General features: G+C 37.0%; 1 protein-coding gene across 1 annotated transcript; it reads left to right on the forward strand.

Annotated features, from left to right (window-relative positions):
* Positions 1 to 830: 830 nt before the first annotated feature.
* On the forward strand, positions 831 to 20,044 carry LOC116862121 (butyrophilin subfamily 1 member A1-like). The gene is made up of 8 exons (XM_032849251.1): positions 831 to 1,178; positions 15,569 to 15,850; positions 15,968 to 16,135; positions 16,473 to 16,493; positions 16,589 to 16,615; positions 17,434 to 17,460; positions 17,670 to 17,696; positions 19,153 to 20,044. The coding sequence occupies exons 1-8, from the start codon at positions 872 to 874 to the stop codon at positions 19,806 to 19,808; spliced, it is 1,515 nt and encodes a 504-aa protein (XP_032705142.1). The 5' UTR covers positions 831 to 871; the 3' UTR covers positions 19,809 to 20,044.
* Positions 20,045 to 20,620: the final 576 nt, after the last annotated feature.

Consider the following 20,620-nt stretch of genomic DNA (forward strand, 5'->3'; position numbering starts at 1 on the left):
AAAGTCTTCTCTGATGTTCCCTGAGAGATATACTACAGTTGTTTGAGAGTTTCTGGAGGTAATTTCTTAGAATCACTGTGAACTGCCTTAGCTATCACGATTATTTTTACCTTATGGATTCCATTTTTGTCCTTAATCCAGCTACTTTCAGGACCTTACTGTGTGTCATACTGTTGTCTGCTCTGAGAACGATGGTGGGTTCCCTGGACTTCTCTGCACTAAGAGACCTTTTCTCTATCCTACTTCTCCAGGTGTCCATGTGGGGCTCAGGTAACAATATTTTTTTCTATTTTTTATGCTTAGATTGTTTTATTATCTGAACAGAAGGATTAAATTACTCCATCACTACTCAATATATACCTGGGTTAATTCTAAATCCTTTATTTCAATATAGTGATTTATCTGCCCATACATGAGGGTAATTAAATCATTATATGAATGAGAGAGAAGAATCAGGTGGAATTATTTCACTAATTATTTTTTCTAATTCATTCAGACCTCTCCTTCATGAAGAATGCATTTTCTGATGGCCAAGACCTAATTAAAAACTCTGGTTTCATGATTTCCCAGCACTCTTCCCTCCTTCTTCATAGAATTTATCACCATTGCAATTTAAAAAATCATTTGTTTAATAAGAGATTAGCCTGTTGACTGGGTAGAGATGCCCTTTGTCTTGTTCACTGCCATCTTCAGCCTGAATGTATGCTGCAGAGAACTGATATGTGAATAGCAGAATGTCTATGGGATTCTACTAGGCCAGTAAAGATGCTGTGTTCCAAAATGCCCAGGAAGGTCATTGATATTCTTTTCACGGTGGCTCTATTCCACAGATTCATTCTTGGTCATTGGCCCATCAGAACCAATTGTTGCCATGCTGGGTACAGACACAGTGCTGCCCTGCCGTGTGTCCCCAGCCATGAATGTGGAGAGCATGGAGCTGAGGTGGTTCCGCTCCCAGTTCTCAGAGGCTGTGTATGTGTATAAGAATGGAATGGAGCAGGCGGGAGAACAGCTGGTAGATTTCAAAGGGAGAGCAGAGTTGGTGAAAGATTACATCACCGAGGGAAGAGTCGCTGTGAGAATCTATGGTCTCCGGATCTCAGACAATGGAATATACAAGTGTTTTTTTCAGAAAGGCAGTGACTATGAAGAAGCCACTTTGGAGCTGAAGGTGATCGGTGAGTAATTACCTGAGACTACAGATCACTCTACGGGAATCTAAGTTTTCTGCATTTGATTTTGGTGGGTGGGGGGGATGATGAACAGAACACAGATGAAAAGGCAGATATTCTTGGAGCTGGTCAACATCCTAGACACTGGATTTAACCTGAAGTTTTCTTAATCTTTTCATACATATATTGTGCTGTACTTTAAAATTTAATGACTTCCATAAATATCTACTATACAAATAGATCATTTATTTCCCTGGTATGTGTATTTTCACACATTTTGAAGGAAGGCATCATGACTACCAAAATGTACCATTACTGGCAGAGACCAGAATCCCAGTTGGCTGCTATGATGGACAGAGGTTCAGCTGGGAATGTCAGTGGTTGAGTCTTGAATGCACAGTTTGGAGGAAGTGACTGTGGGGATTGTGACAGGGTGGACTGGTATTGCAGAGCATTAAACTTGTCATCACAGGATTGAGTCCAGAAATTAATCGATGTGCAGTGACTAAGTGAAGCAGGAGTAGCTTTTGAGGAATAAAAATCCTGAAGAGAGGGCTTAGTGTGAAAAACTGAGATGGACTGAGGTTGGTCCATAGGATATTGAATTGACCACTGTAAATTTTATCATCATCAGTGCTGTTTCATTTTTAATTATAATAAAATTATAACTCATCGTATCAAACTCAAATAATTCAGAACAATATAAAATACAAATTGATAATCCTTCCTTGCCCTTCAATGTTCATTTTTCTCCTCCCAAGTAACTATTAATACCAGATTGTTCTATGTTCTTTATCTCTTTTTTATGTATTTATATAAAGATATCAATAATTATATATGATAATAAAATAAAATACATAATATAATTTGTAATTATAATAACATATATTTATATAGCAGAACTTAATCTCTGTTCCTAAACTAATCTTTAAGATGTTTACATTAACTCGTTTAAAAACAATATTGAAATTTTGAGCCCTCAGCCAATCATGCTAATATAAAGTTTTGTCTTAGTTCTTACTGGAGCTTCTGTCCCTCTTTCCCTCGAGTAGTAATTACACAAAGGTTCTATGTGGCCCAAAGCATTCAGAAGAGAGTTCCAGTCTTGGGCCCTCCCTTGTTAGTGCTAAGATACTCATCATCTCAGGTTTTGTTACATCTCTCCCCTTGACTCCAGTGATTAAGTCACAGATATTATTAAAGACTTTTAAAAAAAGATTTTACTTATTTACTTAGAAAGAGAGGGCAGAAGGAAAAAGAGAATCTCAAGTAGACTCTCTGCTGAGGACAGAGCTCCATGCAGAACTCCTCATGGAGCTTGATCTCATGAACTGAGACCACGACCTAAGCTGAAATCAAGAATCGTATGCTTAACTGACTGAGCCATTCAAGTGATCCTATTAAAGACTTTTGATGCAACACTATAAGAAGCACCTAAAGATCTCTCTTTGTTAGGTTTTGGGAAACGTCCCAAGCACTCTATCAAGGTTACCTTCATTGACATTCTTTTTCCCACCTATATTACACAATTGCTCTTACTAATTTGTGTATTCAACAATGTAGCTAAAGAGTCTTATTCATGCAGTCCTACTTTAAGCCATATATTCCTGAAGCTGAAATATTACAATCAGAATCAGAGAGGGGAAAGTTTAGAGGAAAACTCAAGCAATAGTTAATTCAGCACAGTTAACAACACATTAAAATGTCAAGTAATTTTCTGCTCCATATATATATATATATATATATATATATATATATATGCCATATATGCCATATATACCATATACACATACACTTAGCCATTCCCTACCCCTATCCCCTATGGTAACCATCAGGTTGTTCCATAATTAAAAGACTATTTCTTTCTCTCTCTCTCCTTTTTTTCCTACTTTGCTCCATTGTTTTGTTTCTTAAATTCCATATGTGAGTAAAATCATATGGTATTTTTCTTTCTCTGACTTATTTTGCTTAGCAGTATACTCTCTATGTCCACCCATGTCATTGTAAGTGGCAAGATTTCATTTTTTTTAATGGCTGAATAATATTCCATTATATATATACCACTTCTTTATCCACTTATCAGTTGATGGATACTTGGGTTTCTTCCATTATTTGGTCTGCTATCATAGGGGCCTTGACTGGCTTACAGGTGCCCACGTGGTGAAGAGGGGCAGAATCCCAGGAGGGACAGTATGGTCTGAGGATTCCCTGGGTCATAGGAAGAATGGATGGCACCAAGATCATGATGCTGTGCTGTTCCCAGGCATAGGATCTGGGAATCCAGTGGAGAGCAGCAGGTCCTGGTGCCAGATTTCTGCTATAAACTGCAATCACCAGGCTGTTGTCTGACCACTTTCCTGGGATAGGCCAGCAAGACTAGTGAAAACCTCCCCTAGAGAAACAACGTGTGTCCCCATCTGGCAGTCTCTGAAATTTAGAGTTTGCAAACTCTGAGGCATACCTGAGATAAAAAGGCTCAAACGCAGGCAGGATGAATCCAGGGTTCCTAGGGAAACTGAGGACACAAATAGGGTGATTGATTGCTCTTCTCTGATGGTTCACTGAAGAGTAGGGGTCCAAACTTTCAGGTCTGAGGCTAGAGGGCAGGTTACAGCCATTTTCATATGCCCAACAGTGCTGAAAGACTTCAGGGGGCAAAAGAGCACCACTAATTGGAGGCTGGAGCTGTGAACACCGAGCCCTACCCTTTTCCACCCTGGAAATGCATTTCTACTAAAACAAGTTATCCTGAGAGTCAATGCAGCTGGTCCATCCCCCAGAAGACCAGCACAAATAACTAGTCACACCAAGTTTATTGATCACAGACTGCTACAAAGTTTCAGCTCTAGGAGAAATAAGATCTAATTTGTTTCACTTTCATTCTTTACTTTAAAATTATTTTTTTCACTTATTTTCTTACATTTTCCAATTTTTTTTATTTTTTTAATTTTAATATATATATAGTTTACATTTATCTAATCTAATGTATTCTATATTATTATTATTATTATTATTATTATTTATTTTGGGATCAAGATTCTTTTAGCAAGTAGACCAAAAAACACCTGGGATCTAGTTTTGTTTTTATTTGGTTTTCTTGTTTTTTATTTTTGTTTTTCTTGTTGTTGGTGGCGGTGTGTGGGGGGGTGTGTGTGTGTTTTCTTTCTCTTTGATTTTTGTTTTTTGTTGTTGGTGTTCTTTTTTCTTTCTTCTTTTCTTTTCTGAACAAAATAATGAGAGAGAGGACTTCATCCCAAAAGAAAGAACATGTGGCAGAACTCACAACCAGGGATTTAATTAATACAGATATAAGTAAGGTGTCTGAACAAGAATTTAAAACAATTATAAGGATACCAGCTGGGCTCAAAAAAAGCATAGAAGAAACTAGAGAATCCCTTACTACAGAGATAAAAGAACTAAAATCTAGTCAGGCTGAAATTAAAAATGCTATAACCAAGACGCAAACACAAATGGAGGTCATAAAAACAAGGATAGAGCAGAGGTTTGAATAGGTGATATAGAAGATAAAATTATGGAAAATAATGAAGCTGAAAAGAAGAGAGAAGGAAAGGTAATGGACTATAAAGGTAGACTTAGGGAACACAGGGAATCAGTAAAGCATAATAGTATTTGTATCATAGGAGTCCTGGAAGATGAAGAGAGACATAAAGGCACAGAAAGTTTATTCAAACAAATTATAGCTAAAAACTTCCCTAATCTGAGGAAGGACACAGACATTAAAATCCAAGAAGCACAGAGAACACCCATTAAATTCAACAAAAACTGGTGATCAACAATACATATCATAGTCAAATTCACAAAATACACAAAGGATTCTGAAAGCAGCAAGGGAGAATAGGTTCTTAAACTAGAAGGGAAGGCAGATGAGGTTAGCAGCTGATCTCTCCACAGAGACATGGAAGGCCAGAAAAGAATAGAAGGAAATATTCCATGTCCTGAATGGGAAAAACATGCATCCAAGAATTCTTTATCCAGCAAGGCTGTCATTCAGAAAAGAAGGAGAGATAAAAAGTTTTCCAGACAAAGAAAAATGAAAGAAGTTCATGACCACTAAATTACCCTTGCAGCAAATTTTAAGGGGGACTCTGACTGAAGAAAAAATAAAAATAAAAAACAAACAAACAAAGCAACAGAGAATAAAAAAGACCAGACAACATCACAAGAAACACTAATTCTACAGGTAACAGAATGGCACTAAATACATATCTTTAAATAATCATCTGAATGTAAATGGACTCAGTGTGCCAATCAAAAGACATAGGGTATCAGAATGGATAAAAAAAACAAGATCCATCTATATGCTCCCTACATGAGACTCATTTTTTAAAAATTTTATTTATTTGACAGAGAGAGACACAGTGAGAGAAGGAACACAAGCAGGGGGAGTGGGAGAGGGAGAAGCAGGCTTCCTGCTGAGCAGGTAGCCTTATTCAGGGCTTGATCTCAGGATCTTGGGATCATGGCCTGAGCCAAAGGCAGACACTTAGTGACTGAGCCACACGGGCACTCCATGAGACTCATTTTAGAACTAAAGACACCTGCAGATTGAAAGTGAGGGGATTGGAGAACCATCAACCACAAGGTGGACATTAAAAGAAAGCCTGAGTACCCATACTTATATCAGGCAAGCTAGATTTTAAAACAAAGACTGTAACAAGAGATGAAGAAGAGGATTATATCATAACCGAGTCTATCCAGCAAGAAGATCTAACAATTGTAAATATGTATGTCCCAACTTAGGAGAACCCAAATATATAAATCTAGTAATAAAAAATATAAATAAATTCATTGATAATAATGCAATAATAGTAGGGGACTTGAACACCCCATTTATAGCAATGGAAAGATCATCTAAGCAGAAAATTGATAAGAAAACAATGACTTTGAATTTGAATGACACACTGGACCCGATGGACTTAACAGATATATTCAGAACAGGTCATCCTAAAGCAATAAAATATACATTCTTCTCAAGTGCACACAGAACATTCTCCTGAACAGATCACATACTGGGTCACAAATAAGCTATCAACAAATACAAAAAGATCAAGATTATGCCATGCATATTTTCAGACCACAACACTACAAAACTGAAAGTCAACCACAAGAAAAGATTTAGAAGGACCTCAAATACACAGAGATTAAAGAATATCCTGTTAAATGTATTAAATTAAATGTTAAATGTGTTTAACATCCTGTTAAATGTGTTAAAATTAAATATGTTAATCAGGAAATTAAAGAAGAAATTTAAAAAATGAATGGAAGCAAATGAAAATGAAAGCATGACAGTCCAAAACCTTTGGGATGCAGGAAAGGTAGTCTTAAGAGGGAAGTATATCACAATACAGGACTACATCAAGAAGCAAAAAACTCTCAAGTTCAAAATCTAAACTTGCACCTAGAGAAGCTAGAAAAGGAACAGAAATAAAGCCTAAAGCCTGCAGAGAAAGGAAATAATAGAGATTAGATCAGAAATAAATGATGTAGACACAAACAAAAAGAAAAAAGAGTAGAACAGATAACTGAAATTAAGAGGTGCTTCTTCAAAAGACTTAATAAAATTGAAAAACCTCTATACAGACTTATCAAAAAGAAAAGAGAAAGGATCCAAAGTGATAAAATCATGAATGAAAGAGGAGAGATCACAACCAATACCACAGAAATACAAACAAATATAAGAGGATACTACAAAAAATTATATGCAACTAAATGGGCAATCTGGAAGAAATGGACAACTTCCTGGAAACTTACAAACTACCAAACTGAAACAGGAGGAAATAGAAAATTTGAACAGACCAACAGCCAGCAAAGAAATTGAGTCAGTAATATAAAATCTCCAAACAAATAAAAGTCCTGTGCTGGATGGCTTCTCAGGGAAATTCTACCAAATATTTAAAGAATTAATACCTATTCTTCTGAAACACTTCCCAAAAATAGAAATACAAGGAAAACTTTTAAACTCATTGTATGAGGCCAGCATTAAACTGATCCCAGAACCAGACAAAGAAATCATGGAAAAAGAGAAGTACAGATCAATATCCCTGATGAACAGGGACACAAAAATTCTCACCAAGTTATACTAGTCAATCAGATCCAACAGTACATAAAAAGTATTATGCACCATGACCAACTGGGATTTATTTCTGGGCTACAGGGGTGGTTCAGCATTCAGAAATCAATCTGACTTGATTGAGATTAATCTAATAGAGCACATTAATAAAAGAAAATACAAGAACCATATGATCCTCCCAACTGATGCAGAAAAAAAGCATTTGACAAAATACAGCATCCTTTCCTGATTAAGACTCTTCAAAGTATAGGGATAGAGAAAACATACCTCATATGTTAATGTGAGGTATTAACATATTAGTATGTTAATATCATAAAAGCCATCTGTGAAAAACCCACAGTGAATATCATTCTCAATGGGAAAAAAAAATGAGAACTTTTCCCTTAAAGTTAGGAAGAGCACAGGGCTGTCCACTTACCATTATTATTCAATGTAGTATTAGAAGTCCTGGCCTCAGCAATCACACACACACACACACACACACACACACACACACACACAGGCATTCTATTGGCAAAGAAGTCAAACTGTCTTCACAGATGATGTGATAATTTATGTGGAAAATTCAAAAGACTCCACCTCAAAATTACTAGAACTCACACAGCGATTCAGCAATGTGGCAGTGTACATAATCAATGCATAGAAATCAGGGGACATTTCTATACACTAACAATGTAACTGAAGGAAAATAATTAAGGAATCAATTCTGTTTAAAATAGCACCAGAAACCATAGGAGACCTAGGAATAAACCTAACCAAAGAGGTAAAGCATCTATAATCTAGAAACTGCAGAATAATTATGAAAGAAATTGAAGAAGACACAAAGAGATGGAAAAACATTCCATGCTCATGGATTAGAAGAATAAAGAATGTGAAAATGTCTATGCTGCCCAGAACAATGTACACTTTCAACATCATCAAAATGGTATCAAAATACCATCAAAATTTTTCACAGAACTGGAACAAATAACCCTAAAATTTGTATGGAACCAGAAAAAATCCTGAATAGCAGGGGAATGTTGGGGAAAAACCAAAGCTGGAGGCATCACAATGCCTGACTTCAAGCTACATTACAAATCTGTACTCATCAAGACAGCTTGGTATTGGCACAAAAACAGGTACATAGATCAATGGAACAGAAGAGAAAGCCCAGAAATGGACCTTCAACTCCATTCAACTCCAAGGTCAACAAATCTTCAACAAATCAGGAAAGAATATCCAATGAAAAAAAGACAGTCTCTTCAATAAATGGTGCTAGGAACATTGGACAGCAATTGACAGGGGAAACAAAAGCAAAAATGAACTTTGGGGACTTCATCAAGATAAAAAGCACCTACACAGCAAAGGAAACAGTCAATAAAACTAAGAGGCAACCCGTGAAATGGGAGAAGATATTTGCAAATGACATTCAGATAAAGGGCTGGTGTCCAAGATTTATAAACTCAATACCCAAAAACAAATAAGTTAAAGAATGGGCAGAAGACATGAACTTCTCCAAGGAAGACATAACACTTCTCCAAGGAAGACATAAATAGCTAACAGACACATGAAAAAATATTCAACATCATTAGCCACTAGGAAAATACAAATCAAAACCACAATGAGATTCCACCTTATACCAGTTAGGATGGCAAAAATTAACAAAACAGGAAACAGCAAATATTGGTGAGGCTGTGGAGAAAAGAGAACCCTCTTACACTGTTGGTGGGAATGCAAGCTGGTACAACCACTCTGTAAAACAGTATGGAGATTCCTCAAGATGTTAAAAGTAGAGCTACTCTACAACCCTACAATTGCACTACTGGGTATTTACCCCAAAGATACAGATGTAGTGAAGAGAAGGAGCACATGCACCCCAGTGTTCATACCAACAATGTCCATGACAACCAAATTGTGGAAGGATGTGAGGTGTCCTTTAACAGATGAAGGATGAAGAAGTGGTTCACATAAAAAATGGAATATTTCTCAGCCAACAGAAAGAACGAATACCTACCATTTGTATCAACATGGATGGATGTGGAGGGGATCATTCTAAATGAAATAAGTCAAGCAGAGAAAGATAATTATCATAGTTTCACTTATATGTGGAACATAAGGAATAGCATGGAGGACTGCAGGGGAAAGGAGGAAAAACTGAGTAGGAAGAAATCAGAGGGGGAGAAAAACTATGAGAGACTCTGGACTCCAGGAAACAACTGAGGGTTACAGAGGAGAGGGGGATGGGGGAATCGGGTAAGGAGGTGATGGGTATTAAAAAGGGCATGTGCAGTAATGAGCACTAGGTGTTATACTCAACTAATGAATTGTTGAACACTGAATAAAAAATTAATGGTATACTATATGTTGGTTAACTGAACACAGTAATAAAAATATATGAAAGAAAAACAAAACAAAACTGAAGGCATCATGATCCCAGACTTTAAGATCTATTACAAAGCTGTAGTCATCAAGACAGTATAGTGCTGGTGTAAAACTAGACACATAGATCACTGGAACAGAATAGAAGACCCAGAAATGAACCCAGAACTCTATGGTCAACCAATCTTTGACAAAGTAGGAAAGAATCCAATGGGAAAAAGACAGTATATTCAACAAAATGTGTTGGGAAAACTGGACAGCAACCTGCAGAAGAATGAAACTGGACCACTTTCTCACACCATACACTTTCTCACACAAAATGGATGAAAGACCTAAATGTGAGATAGTAAACCATGAAAATCCTAGGGGAACACAGTAGAAACTGCTTTCACCTTGGCCATAGCAACTTCTTACTAGACACATCACCACAGGAAGGGAAAAAAACAAAAATGAACTATTGGAACTTCATTAAGATAAAAAGCCTCTGCACAGCAAAGGAAACAAACAACAAAACTAAAGGCAGCCTACAGAATGGGAGAAGATATTTGTAAACAAGATATCTGATAAATGGTTAGTATCCAAAATCTACAAAGAACTTATCAAATTCAACCCTCAAAAAACAGAGATCCAGTTATGAAATGGGCAGAAGACATAGACACTTTTCCAAAGAAGACATCCAGAGGGCCAACAGACACACTGAAGGATGCTCAACGTCACCCATCATCAGGGATACATAAAACAAAACCACAATGAGATACCATTTTAAACCTGTCAGGAGGGCTAACATTAACAACACAAGAAACAACAGGTGTTGGTGAGGATATGGAGAAAGGGGAGAGAGGATCTGAAGCAGGCTCCACTCCCAGTGCAGGGTTTGATCTCATGATCCTCAGATCATGATCAGAGCCAAAATCAAGAGTTGGATGCTCACCCCACTGAGCCACCCAGGCGCCCCTGCTCTAATCTTCATTATTGCCGTCCTTTTACTGTCTTTAGGTTTCAATTGTTGTTCTTTAATCTAATTCCTTAATGTGTATGGTTAGGTTGTTTGAGATTTTTTTTAATCATTTTTTAAATTTATTTTCAACATAACAGTATTCATTGTTTTTGTACCACACCCAGTGCTCCATGCAATCTGTGTCCTCTCTAATACCCACCACCTGGTTCCCCCAACCTCCCCCCCCCCCCCCACCTCTTCAAACCCTTCAGATTGTTTTTCAGAGTCCATAGTCTCTCATTGTTCACTTACCCTTCCAATTTCCCCCAACTCCCTTCTCCTAACTCCCCATGTCCTCCATGCTATTTGTTATGTTCCACAAATAAGTGAAACCATATGATAATTGACTCTCTCTGCTTGACTTATTTCACTCAGCATAATCTCTTCCAGTATTTGAGATTTTTCTTGCTTCTCGAGGTAGGCCAGTATTGGTATACACTTACCTCTTAGTACAGCTTTTGCTGTATCCCACAGGTTTTAAACCCTGTGTTTTCATTTTCATTTGTTTCCATGTGTGTTTTTATTCTTTGATTTGATTTCTTGGTTGACCCATTCATTGGCTAGTAACATGTTGTTTAACGTCCATGGATTTGTGGTCTTTCCAGACTTTGTGTGTGTGTATGTGTGTGTGTGTGTGTGTGTGTGATTTACTTCATATTTCATAGCATTGTGATCAGAAAAATCTCATTGAGACCTGATCTGACCTAATATGTGATCTATTCTGAAGAATGTTCCATATGCACTTAAAAAGAAGGTTTATTCTGTTGTTTCAGAATAGAATGTTCTGAATATATCTGTAAAGTCCATCTGGACCTGTGTACCAATCAAAGCCGTTGTTTCCTTGTTGATTTTCTGTTTAAATGATCTGTCCCCTACTATTACTATTATCAATTAGTTCCTTCATGTTGGTTATTGTCTTATATATTCGAGTGCTCCCACTTTGGGTACATAGATATTTACAATTGTTAGACCTTCTGATTGGATTTTCCCTTTTAATATGATATAGTGCTCTTCTTTATCTCTTGTTATAGTCTTTATTTTAAAGTCTAGTTTGTCCCATGTAAATATTGCTACTTGGGCTTTCTTTTGACATCCAACTGCATGTTAAATGAGTCTCCATTCTGTCACTTTCAATTTATAGGATTGAAAGAACTAATGAAATTCAGCCATTCTTGTTTTCTAAGCTGATGGCTTTGTAGAAATGTTCTCCTTGTGTGTTGTCCTGTGTGCTCCTCCCTCTCTCTTGCCATTCTCCCTAACTATGGCTCCCTTCCCGTCATAGCACCCATAATCCCTTTCTCCCCTAAACCACATCTCCCACCTCCTACATTTTTCTATGTGGCTCTTCTCTCCCTTTAGTTATGGAGTTTGTTCCATACATCTTCAGGTCAATTTGGGGGACATTTAGGGTGATTTGATAGTTATATAATTGTGTTCATGGGATGAGGTGAGCCTAGGGTCCTCCTATTCCTCTGCTATCTTCTTTCCAGTGGAAGTTTGTACCTCTTAATCTCCTTTACTTATTTCTTCCATCCCACACTCCCTTCCCCTCTGGTAACTGCCAGCTTGTTTCCTGTATTTATGAATTTGTTTTTGGTGTTTTGTTTGTTTGTTCATTTGTTTTGTTTTTAGATTCTACATATAAGTGAAATCATGTGATCGTGATTTCATGATCATGATCATGATTATAGAAATTCAGAAGTATTACATAATCTGATCTGTCAACATTATCTATGTCTTTTTAGTTTTTTAGTGCTCTTAGATGTACACCTTTATACCAACATCAAAAAAAATTCACCTTCCTTCCTCCTAATATCTTTTCTGTAAAATATATTGAAATATAACATACACAGAGAATTTACTACCGATTTTAAATGCCACATAATGACTATTCACAAAGTGAATACACCTGAGAAATCAGCACTCAAATCAAGAAACAGAGCTTAATTAGAATCCAAGAAAATCCATTTTTTTTTCCTTTTCAGTTATGATTTTCTCAGGAGTAATCACTATTACAATTTCTAATCTCACAGATTACTTTTTGTATGTTTATGAATTTCACATATGTGGTTGGACTCTTTTGTCTGTTTTTATTTTGCTTGTTTTTTGTTTTTGTGAGTTTTTTTATGTGGTTAAATGCATATGATTGTAGTTCATTCCTATCTCTGTTTTATTGCTTTGCTTTTTACATTTATATTTTTAATCTATATGAGTATTATTTTGGTATTAGAGTTTATAGAAGGCTTAAAATATTTGTTCCTAATTATATCACTTATTTCTATTCTATTAGCAAATGATGTAGAAAATCTGTACCAATTTACAAATGCATATTTTCCATAAACTCATAACACCAGGGCAAATTATAAATACTTTGCACTTATAATAACAATATCATAGTGTTTCTATTTCTAAACCTTATTCTCTGCCCAAATTTCTTAATTGTAATGTTTTTATTCATTTTTGCATGTGTTAGGCCTATCTTAAATTAATACTTCTTATTTTATTTTTCCAACAAGATATCTGTAGACTTATTTTATCCATCTTCTTTATGTATCACTTTAATATGAAGAATCCAAATCCATTAGGTCTTGAGGAAAGAGTGACAAACTCCTCTGAGCCTTGTTACTGTGATCCCACTCTAGTATCCCCTTTTTTTAATTTATTTTTTCAGTGTTTCAAGATTCATTGTTTATGCACCACACCCAGTGCTCCATGCAATATGTGCCCTCCTTAATACCCACCACTCTAGTATCTTTTTAGTTTTTTAGAAGTGAAACTAAGGAATTTGTATAGCTTTTATTTTTTTAATCATTTTTTTTATTTTCAACATAACAGTATTCATTGTTTTTGTACCACACCCAGTGCTCCATGCAATCCGTGCCCTCTCTAATACCCACCACCTGTAGTATCTTCTAAGTAGGAAGTCAAAGTTTTTCAGTTCCAAAACTAACCTCACGTAAATCATGTCCTTTTTTTTCAGTACCTTTCCTATATCTGTTCATTGGCTGATGTACATAAATCCAATCTTTAGAAGCACTTGATTGATTATATGTCTACACTTATCTTCTGTTAGTTAAACTTTGCCACCTAGTACAGCTGCTTCTATGCTCAGGAATGGGCATTCCTTTCTGTTCTCCTTTCTCTCTCTCTCTCTCCTTTTTTGAAGAATTATTTATTCATTTGTCAGAGAGAGAGAGACCACAAACACAGGCAGCAGTAGGCAGAGGAAGAATCAGGATCCCCATTGGGCAAGGAGTCTAATGTGGGACTTGATCCCGGGACCCTGGGATTATGATCTGAGTGGAAGGCTGACACTGACTGAGCCACCCAGGTGTCCTGTTCCTCTTTCTCAACATAGGTATAGTTTTTGCTTATTTCAGCTTAGAGCTTCATTGGTTATATTCTTCCAGGAGACACAGATCTATTTTTGTCTGTTAGTATTTTCTTCTTAGGCCTTGACTGTTGCATTTTGCTCATGACCAGTTTCTTTTTTTCCTCTTTGATGTCTTCTGTTTTCTATTTCCTCTTAACTTCTTTTTTTATTAAGCTTTTTATTTTAATTCAAGTGTAGTTAACATACATTGTTATATTAGTTTCAGGTGTACAATATTGTGATTCAACAATTCTATACATTATTCAGTGTGCATCATGGTAATCTTCATCTATTTCACCATCCCACCCCACCCCCCAACACACACAGCCTCTGGTAACTATCAGTTTGTGCTCTATAGTTGGGTCTGTTTTGCTTATGACCAGTTTTACTCACTTCTATTAATTTCCTTTGTTCAGGACAGTTGGCAGCTCCCTCAAACAATTCTGAAAATTGTCTTTCAGATTGCTTCCTGTTTTTTAGAAGTGTGGCCCTCCCAGGCAGGTCAGGATTTGGTAATAAAAATTATTAGCTGCATTATTTTTAGCCAAAAAAGATAAGCTCTCTGAGGTTTCTAATATATTTCCTATATCTGAGGAATCAGAGTAGGACTGAGCTAGGTGTAAGAGGATCCATACCATGAATATTAAATTTTAAAAGGATAAAATAATATATAGCCTTAGAAGCCAGGAGAGCCATTATTCTCAAAGAGACAATGGATTTTTCTAACATTCTGGTAAGTAATGTTTTAATATAAGTGCTGGTGACATGGATCCCCTAGTGGGCCCATGTGCAAAGTTAAAGAGGAGAGGTGGTAGAGAGAAAAGAAATAAATGAGAGTGGAAAAGTTAAAAAAAGTAAAAATAGATCAACTCCTTCATGGAATAAGGCAACCTTCATCTTTTAGATATTTTCCACTCAGCGGAAGAAAGAAAATTTGGAAACATTACAAAATGATATTGTTTAAAGAAGTCACTACAGGAAGACTCAATTTAATCAAAGATAGCCTTCCTTAAGACTTCAATAAGTGAAACAGATAGATATAGGATAGATATAGAAGTATTGGTGTTTTTCTTTTTCTTTTCTTTTTAAGATTTTACTTATTTATGTGACAGACAGAGATCACAAGTAGGCAGAGAAGCAGGCAGAGAGAAATGAGGAAGCAGGCTCCCTGCTGAGCAGAGAGTCTGATGAGGGGCTGGATCCCAGAACCCCGGGATCATGACCTGAGCCGAAGGCAGAGGCTTTAACCCACTGAGCCACCCAGGCACCCCTGGTGTTTTTCTGAAAGAACTTAACATTTGTAAAATTTACTCTGCTCTTTTCCTTCTGTCACCAATTGCAAATATCCCTGGGTAGAGCAGATGTGGTGGGCATCAGTAGTCCTAGTATCAGCTTCAAATTTCTTGAGATTTAGCCACAATTACCCATTTTTTCATGAGAGAAGAAAAGAAACCCTACCCTCTCTTCCCACCAAGAATGATGGTGCTTCGTCCATGTCCCCACATTGGTGTTATTGTGTAAAATTAAGGACTCTGGATCAAAGACGTCTAGGTCTCAAATGACTTTCTCCTCTCCAGGCCTGGGTTCTGGTCCTCGTGTTTTTATGGTGGGTCCAGAAGATAAAGGAATAAGGCTGACATGCACAGGCAAGGGGTGGTTTCCCCAACCTGAGATACAATGGACAGATGCAAGAGGAGAGAAGATACCATCTCTCTCTGAGGATGAGAACCAAGACGATGATGGGTTGTTTCAAATAGAGGCATCTCTCATTGTGAAAGACAGTTCAAAGACAGAAGTGTCCTGTTCCATGAAGAACCCCTTCTTTGGACAAGAGCAGGTGGAAACCATTTCTATTCCAGGTCAGTGTTGGTCATTTGGGGGACAGGATAGTTGTGAGGAGGGGATATTTAGGAATTGGGATGGGATAGGATTGCTTGGTAATGTTTTTAATCAGGTTTTGGGGGTTTCTGTATCAGAATCTTTCTTCCCTAGGACCTCTCCTTGGAAGGGAGCATTTGCTGGGACTTTGCTCTTACTTGGGATTTTCCTCAGTGCTGTTGTGTTTTTGGCCTGGAAAGAACGACAGGAGAAGAAAAGAGTACAGGAAGTTCAGAAGGAAAAAGAGAAAGAAAGTGAAGCCAAAGGTAAAACTGTGAATCAAGCTGGGTGGAATCTGTGAACTTACGGGCTTCTAGATGAGCATATGGATGGAATCTGTTGGAACAGAGAGACATGAGTGCATTTAGTTAGAACCTCACAAACTCCAGTAAAACATGGAGTCAAGGGCCTTTATGAGAAAAATATAATAGAGTCCAATGGAGAGAGAAAATTCATTGGTATAAACATGGAGTTAGAAAAAATGGTTGTAGTAATTCTCAGGGTGAATTTCTTGATCTAGGTATGTGGAAGTACATTCAGGATCTGGGCTTAGGTAATATAGTCTAGAAAATAAATCTTAGACTTGTTTTCTTTCCTTTTTAGAGTTGCTTAAGAAAGAGCTTGGTAAGTGTTCCATTTTTCTTTGTTGTAATAGATGAAATAGAGTCCTTCCTCCATGCTATGTGCTTTGCATCTCACAGGTTGTTGTTCCATTTCAGACAGAAGGAAGCAGTTATATCAACAGGGTGAGTAATATCAATGTTATAGTTGGACCAAGCATCTTGTCTATCCCTCTGTTCTGATCATCTCCTGTTCACTTTATTAGTGAGGGAGGGCTTCTCCACCCTAAATAGGATAAGATATTTAGACACATGACACCCACCACTGGACATATGAGCTTGACAGCAGTTTATTAATCACCTATACTGACATGCTGGGGAAGGAGGACAACATAAGCCATGCAAGATCACATGTTGCACTTGGGAACAGAGTGAACCAACAGGGGCTGAGGGAGGCAAGCTTTTTAGTAACCATAAGATGAGGTGCTACTGGTTTCTATGGAAGTATGTGATTGGCTTTTTTTGAGTAATTTTGCAGGCTGATAGGGAGCTGAAGGCCATTAGGTTGAGGATCAGGTGGGGTTCAGCTGGCTCAACTGGTAGGAAAATTAGTTGAATGTGGAGTTTCTTCTACTGGGTGGAGGCATATCTGGTGAGAGCAGGGGTGCTTACAGGTATTTAGAGACCTTTGAAGCTCAAAGTCATCAGGCAGCACATGAAATTTTAGGCTTTAGAGTACACTTCTCCTCTCCCAAAAAAAAATCAGAACCTCATATTTTATCACAATATGTTAGTGGGATGTGGGAAATATGAGAAATAAAAGAGGAGATCAAAGAAGGCAAATACCCTAGAATTGTCATTGAAGTGATGAACACAGAAATATAGCACTATCATAAAACTTCATGTGGTTGATTTCACACGAATTTCACATGGTTGCAGCAATTTAACACTCTGGAGTGAAGGTCTTGTGAATGGGAAAATCTAATTCTTTTGTTTTATTTCAGACTGGAGAAAAGCAAAATTGTATGCTGGTGAGTAACTCATGTTGTCCTGAGACTTCAGGTACCCCAAAATTTCATGAGGCATTTCAAGAGCATTTTTCAGAGATGTGGTATATTCCAGAAATTTTATTTTGAATGTGGGAGTCCAAAAGAATAAAGGAATAAGGGTTAAGCATCCCACTGGTTGAGAAGACATGTTCTTTATGTATTTTCCCATATGATTTTTTTTTTCTTTTTAGACTGGAGAAAGGAACAATTCAAAGCAGGTGAGCGACTTTATTATTTTATCCCACATAATCTCTTACACAAATATTTGAGAAACTCTTACATTTATATAAACTCCCAGTAAAACCTGGTTGGTTATTCATTTCATGACTTTCAGTTCAGTCTCAATCTCATGCTGAACTGTGAACAGATTTCTTACTTTTCTGATATCATTCATTCATCCAGCATTAATTTATAGAACTAGTTATTCAATGCCAAATAAATAAAGCAGATCTGATCTCTGACTTCATGGAGAAGTACATGTACAAATTGTGATGAAGTTTATGAAGGAATAATAAATTTCCATGAGAAAAAAAATGGTATATTTAAGGAATTTCCCCTAGGAACTGATTTTTAATCTGAGACTTAAGTGATATGGTAGATTTATTCATGGGAATAACAGTGCAAGAGCAACTTGGTCAGAAGGAAGTCTGTTACACTGGCCTGAAGCAGAGGAGCTTGTTGTATCTCAGTGTAAGTGGAAAACCATCTTAGAATCTTTCCAGAATTATTAGTTGATTATCAGTTTCTAGTGCATGCTGGTTTACTCTGAATATCCCTGCATCCATGAATATTTCCTAGTCAATTTAATTCTCCAAAAACTAAAGTACATTCTACTATGCCCACATACAAATTCTTATGAGAAAAAAATCTAACTGTTGAAGATATTTTATTTGAGAAGAAACAAATTAATTACTGCAGATATTAGTACTATTGCTGCTATTACTACTGGTATTAGTGTTACTATAACTATTGGAAGCTTAAAGAATTTACCAAGTGTTCATTATGGGCAAGACATAGTTGTAAGTTCTCTACACATTATCTTGTTTATTTCTCACAACAGTCCTATGCTGAAGTATCATAATTGCATATATTATTATGAAGGTAAATTAAGGACAAGAGAAGCAAAGTAGCTTCAAGATCACACTTACTAAGGATAAATTAATTCTAAAAATTCATAACTGTCTGACTACAGAGTCTACAATTTCAACCATTAGAAATCTAATAAAAATACATGAGAAGTAGGTGACTTAATAATTACGTAATAAATTATATCAAATGAAAATGATACCAAAGAAGCTTAATGAAAGTAGATACACTGTGATTGGACTCTGAGAGGGCTTTCTTACTATGTCAAGCATTAGAGAGCAGCTAGAGGGACCCCATCTTGAAATACCTGTCTCTGGGGATCTTCAAACCAGGCAGACAGCCCTCTCAGTTAGATAGTTTCAACCCATCTGGAACAAATGGTTACTCAAGGTCATCCAGCCTTGGCTTTCTATGATATATACACATATCTCCTGAGGAAGGACACAGAACAAACCATAAATTGTCTTACCTCCTCTTCTGTGGCTCTCCCTCTTATTTTCCTTCATTCTCTTTTCCCTATATTTGCATTTTTCCTAAGGCCAATTGGTCTTCACTGTGGAATGACCTATTTCCCCCCTATACCTGCAGTTGCTGTTACTCTGGATCAAGACAATGCTCATAAAAGTCTCATCATATCTGAGAATAGAAAACAAGTTTCTTTAACGGGAAATGTTCCTCAGGACGGTGATGCCTCAGTATACCAAGGACAAGAGGAATCTGAAGCTGTCTTCAGTGTTCTGGGCCAGAATTCCTTTGAAACAGGGAGATATTACTGGGAGGTAGAAGTCAATATTGGGACAGAAGCTGTACCTGAAACTAAATGGGCTGTGGGTGTTTGTTTAAATTCAGTAACAAGAAAGGGGTGGTTTGTAGAAATTCCAGAGAAGGGTTTCTGGGTGTTAGCATACAAGGAAGGAGAATTCAAGGTTCCCATCTCCTCAGAGTCACTGTCGCTGAGACAGCAACATCAAAGGATAGGTGTTTTCTTGGACCAGGAAGACGGAGATTTGTCATTTTACAACATGCTTGATGGGTCTCACATCTTTTCTTTTATTGGAGTCACCTTACGTAATACCCTGCATCCTTATTTTAGCCTTCAGGGTGCTGGCATATCTATGACCATCTGCTCAACTTCAGATGACACTGAAAATTGCCCTGATTCTTCTCCAAATACCTCTGTAACTCATTTAAGGAGTGGTGACATGGGTGTCCCCCAAGAAGCTAACCGTCTATTACCTGCATAAGAAGTGAAGTGTCAGCACCTCTGCTGCTCTTGCTCAGGCTTCTTATTGGTATGTTCTTCAAGAAAGCTGTTCTTGTGTGGAGAATAGGTCAGCTTCACTAGGTGTGATTTCAGCCCCTTTCAGAGAGGCAAAGGCAGAAAGAGAAATGGGACTACTGAAAAATATCTGGGGGAATTTCCTCTTGTGTTATTTTTGGGGAAATACGTGTCTTTTTGAGCAGCAACAATTTGTCATAAGAAAATTCCAAAAAAATGCATGGCCTCTCTTCCGTTCTGGTACTGTGTATTGAAGTAAATATTTTTAAAACTACATTAAAAAGAAAAATCTCTCTTCCTGTTATTTTTGTTATCAAATATGAAGGAGCGGTGGTGTTTGAAGGGAAGAATCACAGTTGAGTGGATCTTTAATGCGTATTACTACTATTGTAGATACACAAATTTGTTCAATCCTCGTGAAAGTTAATAGTTTGGCTTGCCCTTTCTTCAGGTTCATGTCCACTGATCTTGAAACCTGGAGTTTGCCATGCAGTGGGGAGGACTGATGTAGAGCTATAAACCATTTGAGCAGGAGCCCAACGCTTCTGTGATGAAAGACACACACACACACACACACTTTTTTTTTTTAACAAATTCTCACTGGTTAGCAAGTCTTGAATTATGTCATATGTGAATATGTGAATGAAAAAAGAATTGATGTTGCACTTTACGCTTTCAGAGAAAAATTTTCAAATAAGAATGAAGAAACATCTGGAGGCTTCATGGAGAAAGGCACTGCTAACACTGGCATATATTTTTTTTTCCTGTTCTGATCAT

This window comes from Lontra canadensis, unplaced genomic scaffold (genome assembly GCF_010015895.1).
Source record: "Lontra canadensis isolate GAN:19392208 unplaced genomic scaffold, GSC_riverotter_1.0 scaffold222, whole genome shotgun sequence".
In the NCBI taxonomy this organism is placed as follows: Eukaryota; Metazoa; Chordata; class Mammalia; order Carnivora; family Mustelidae; genus Lontra; species Lontra canadensis.

Coding starts and splice junctions, on each gene's coding strand:
- LOC116862121 (XM_032849251.1), top strand. CDS start 872: ATGCTGGGTACAGACACAGTGCTGCCCTGCCGTGTGTCCCCAGCCATG. Junction 1,179..15,568: donor TTTGGAGCTGAAGGTGATCG/GTGAGTAATTAC, acceptor TCTCCTCTCCAG/GCCTGGGTTCTGGTCCTCGT. Junction 17,461..17,669: donor AAAAGCAAAATTGTATGCTG/GTGAGTAACTCA, acceptor TTTTCTTTTTAG/ACTGGAGAAAGGAACAATTC.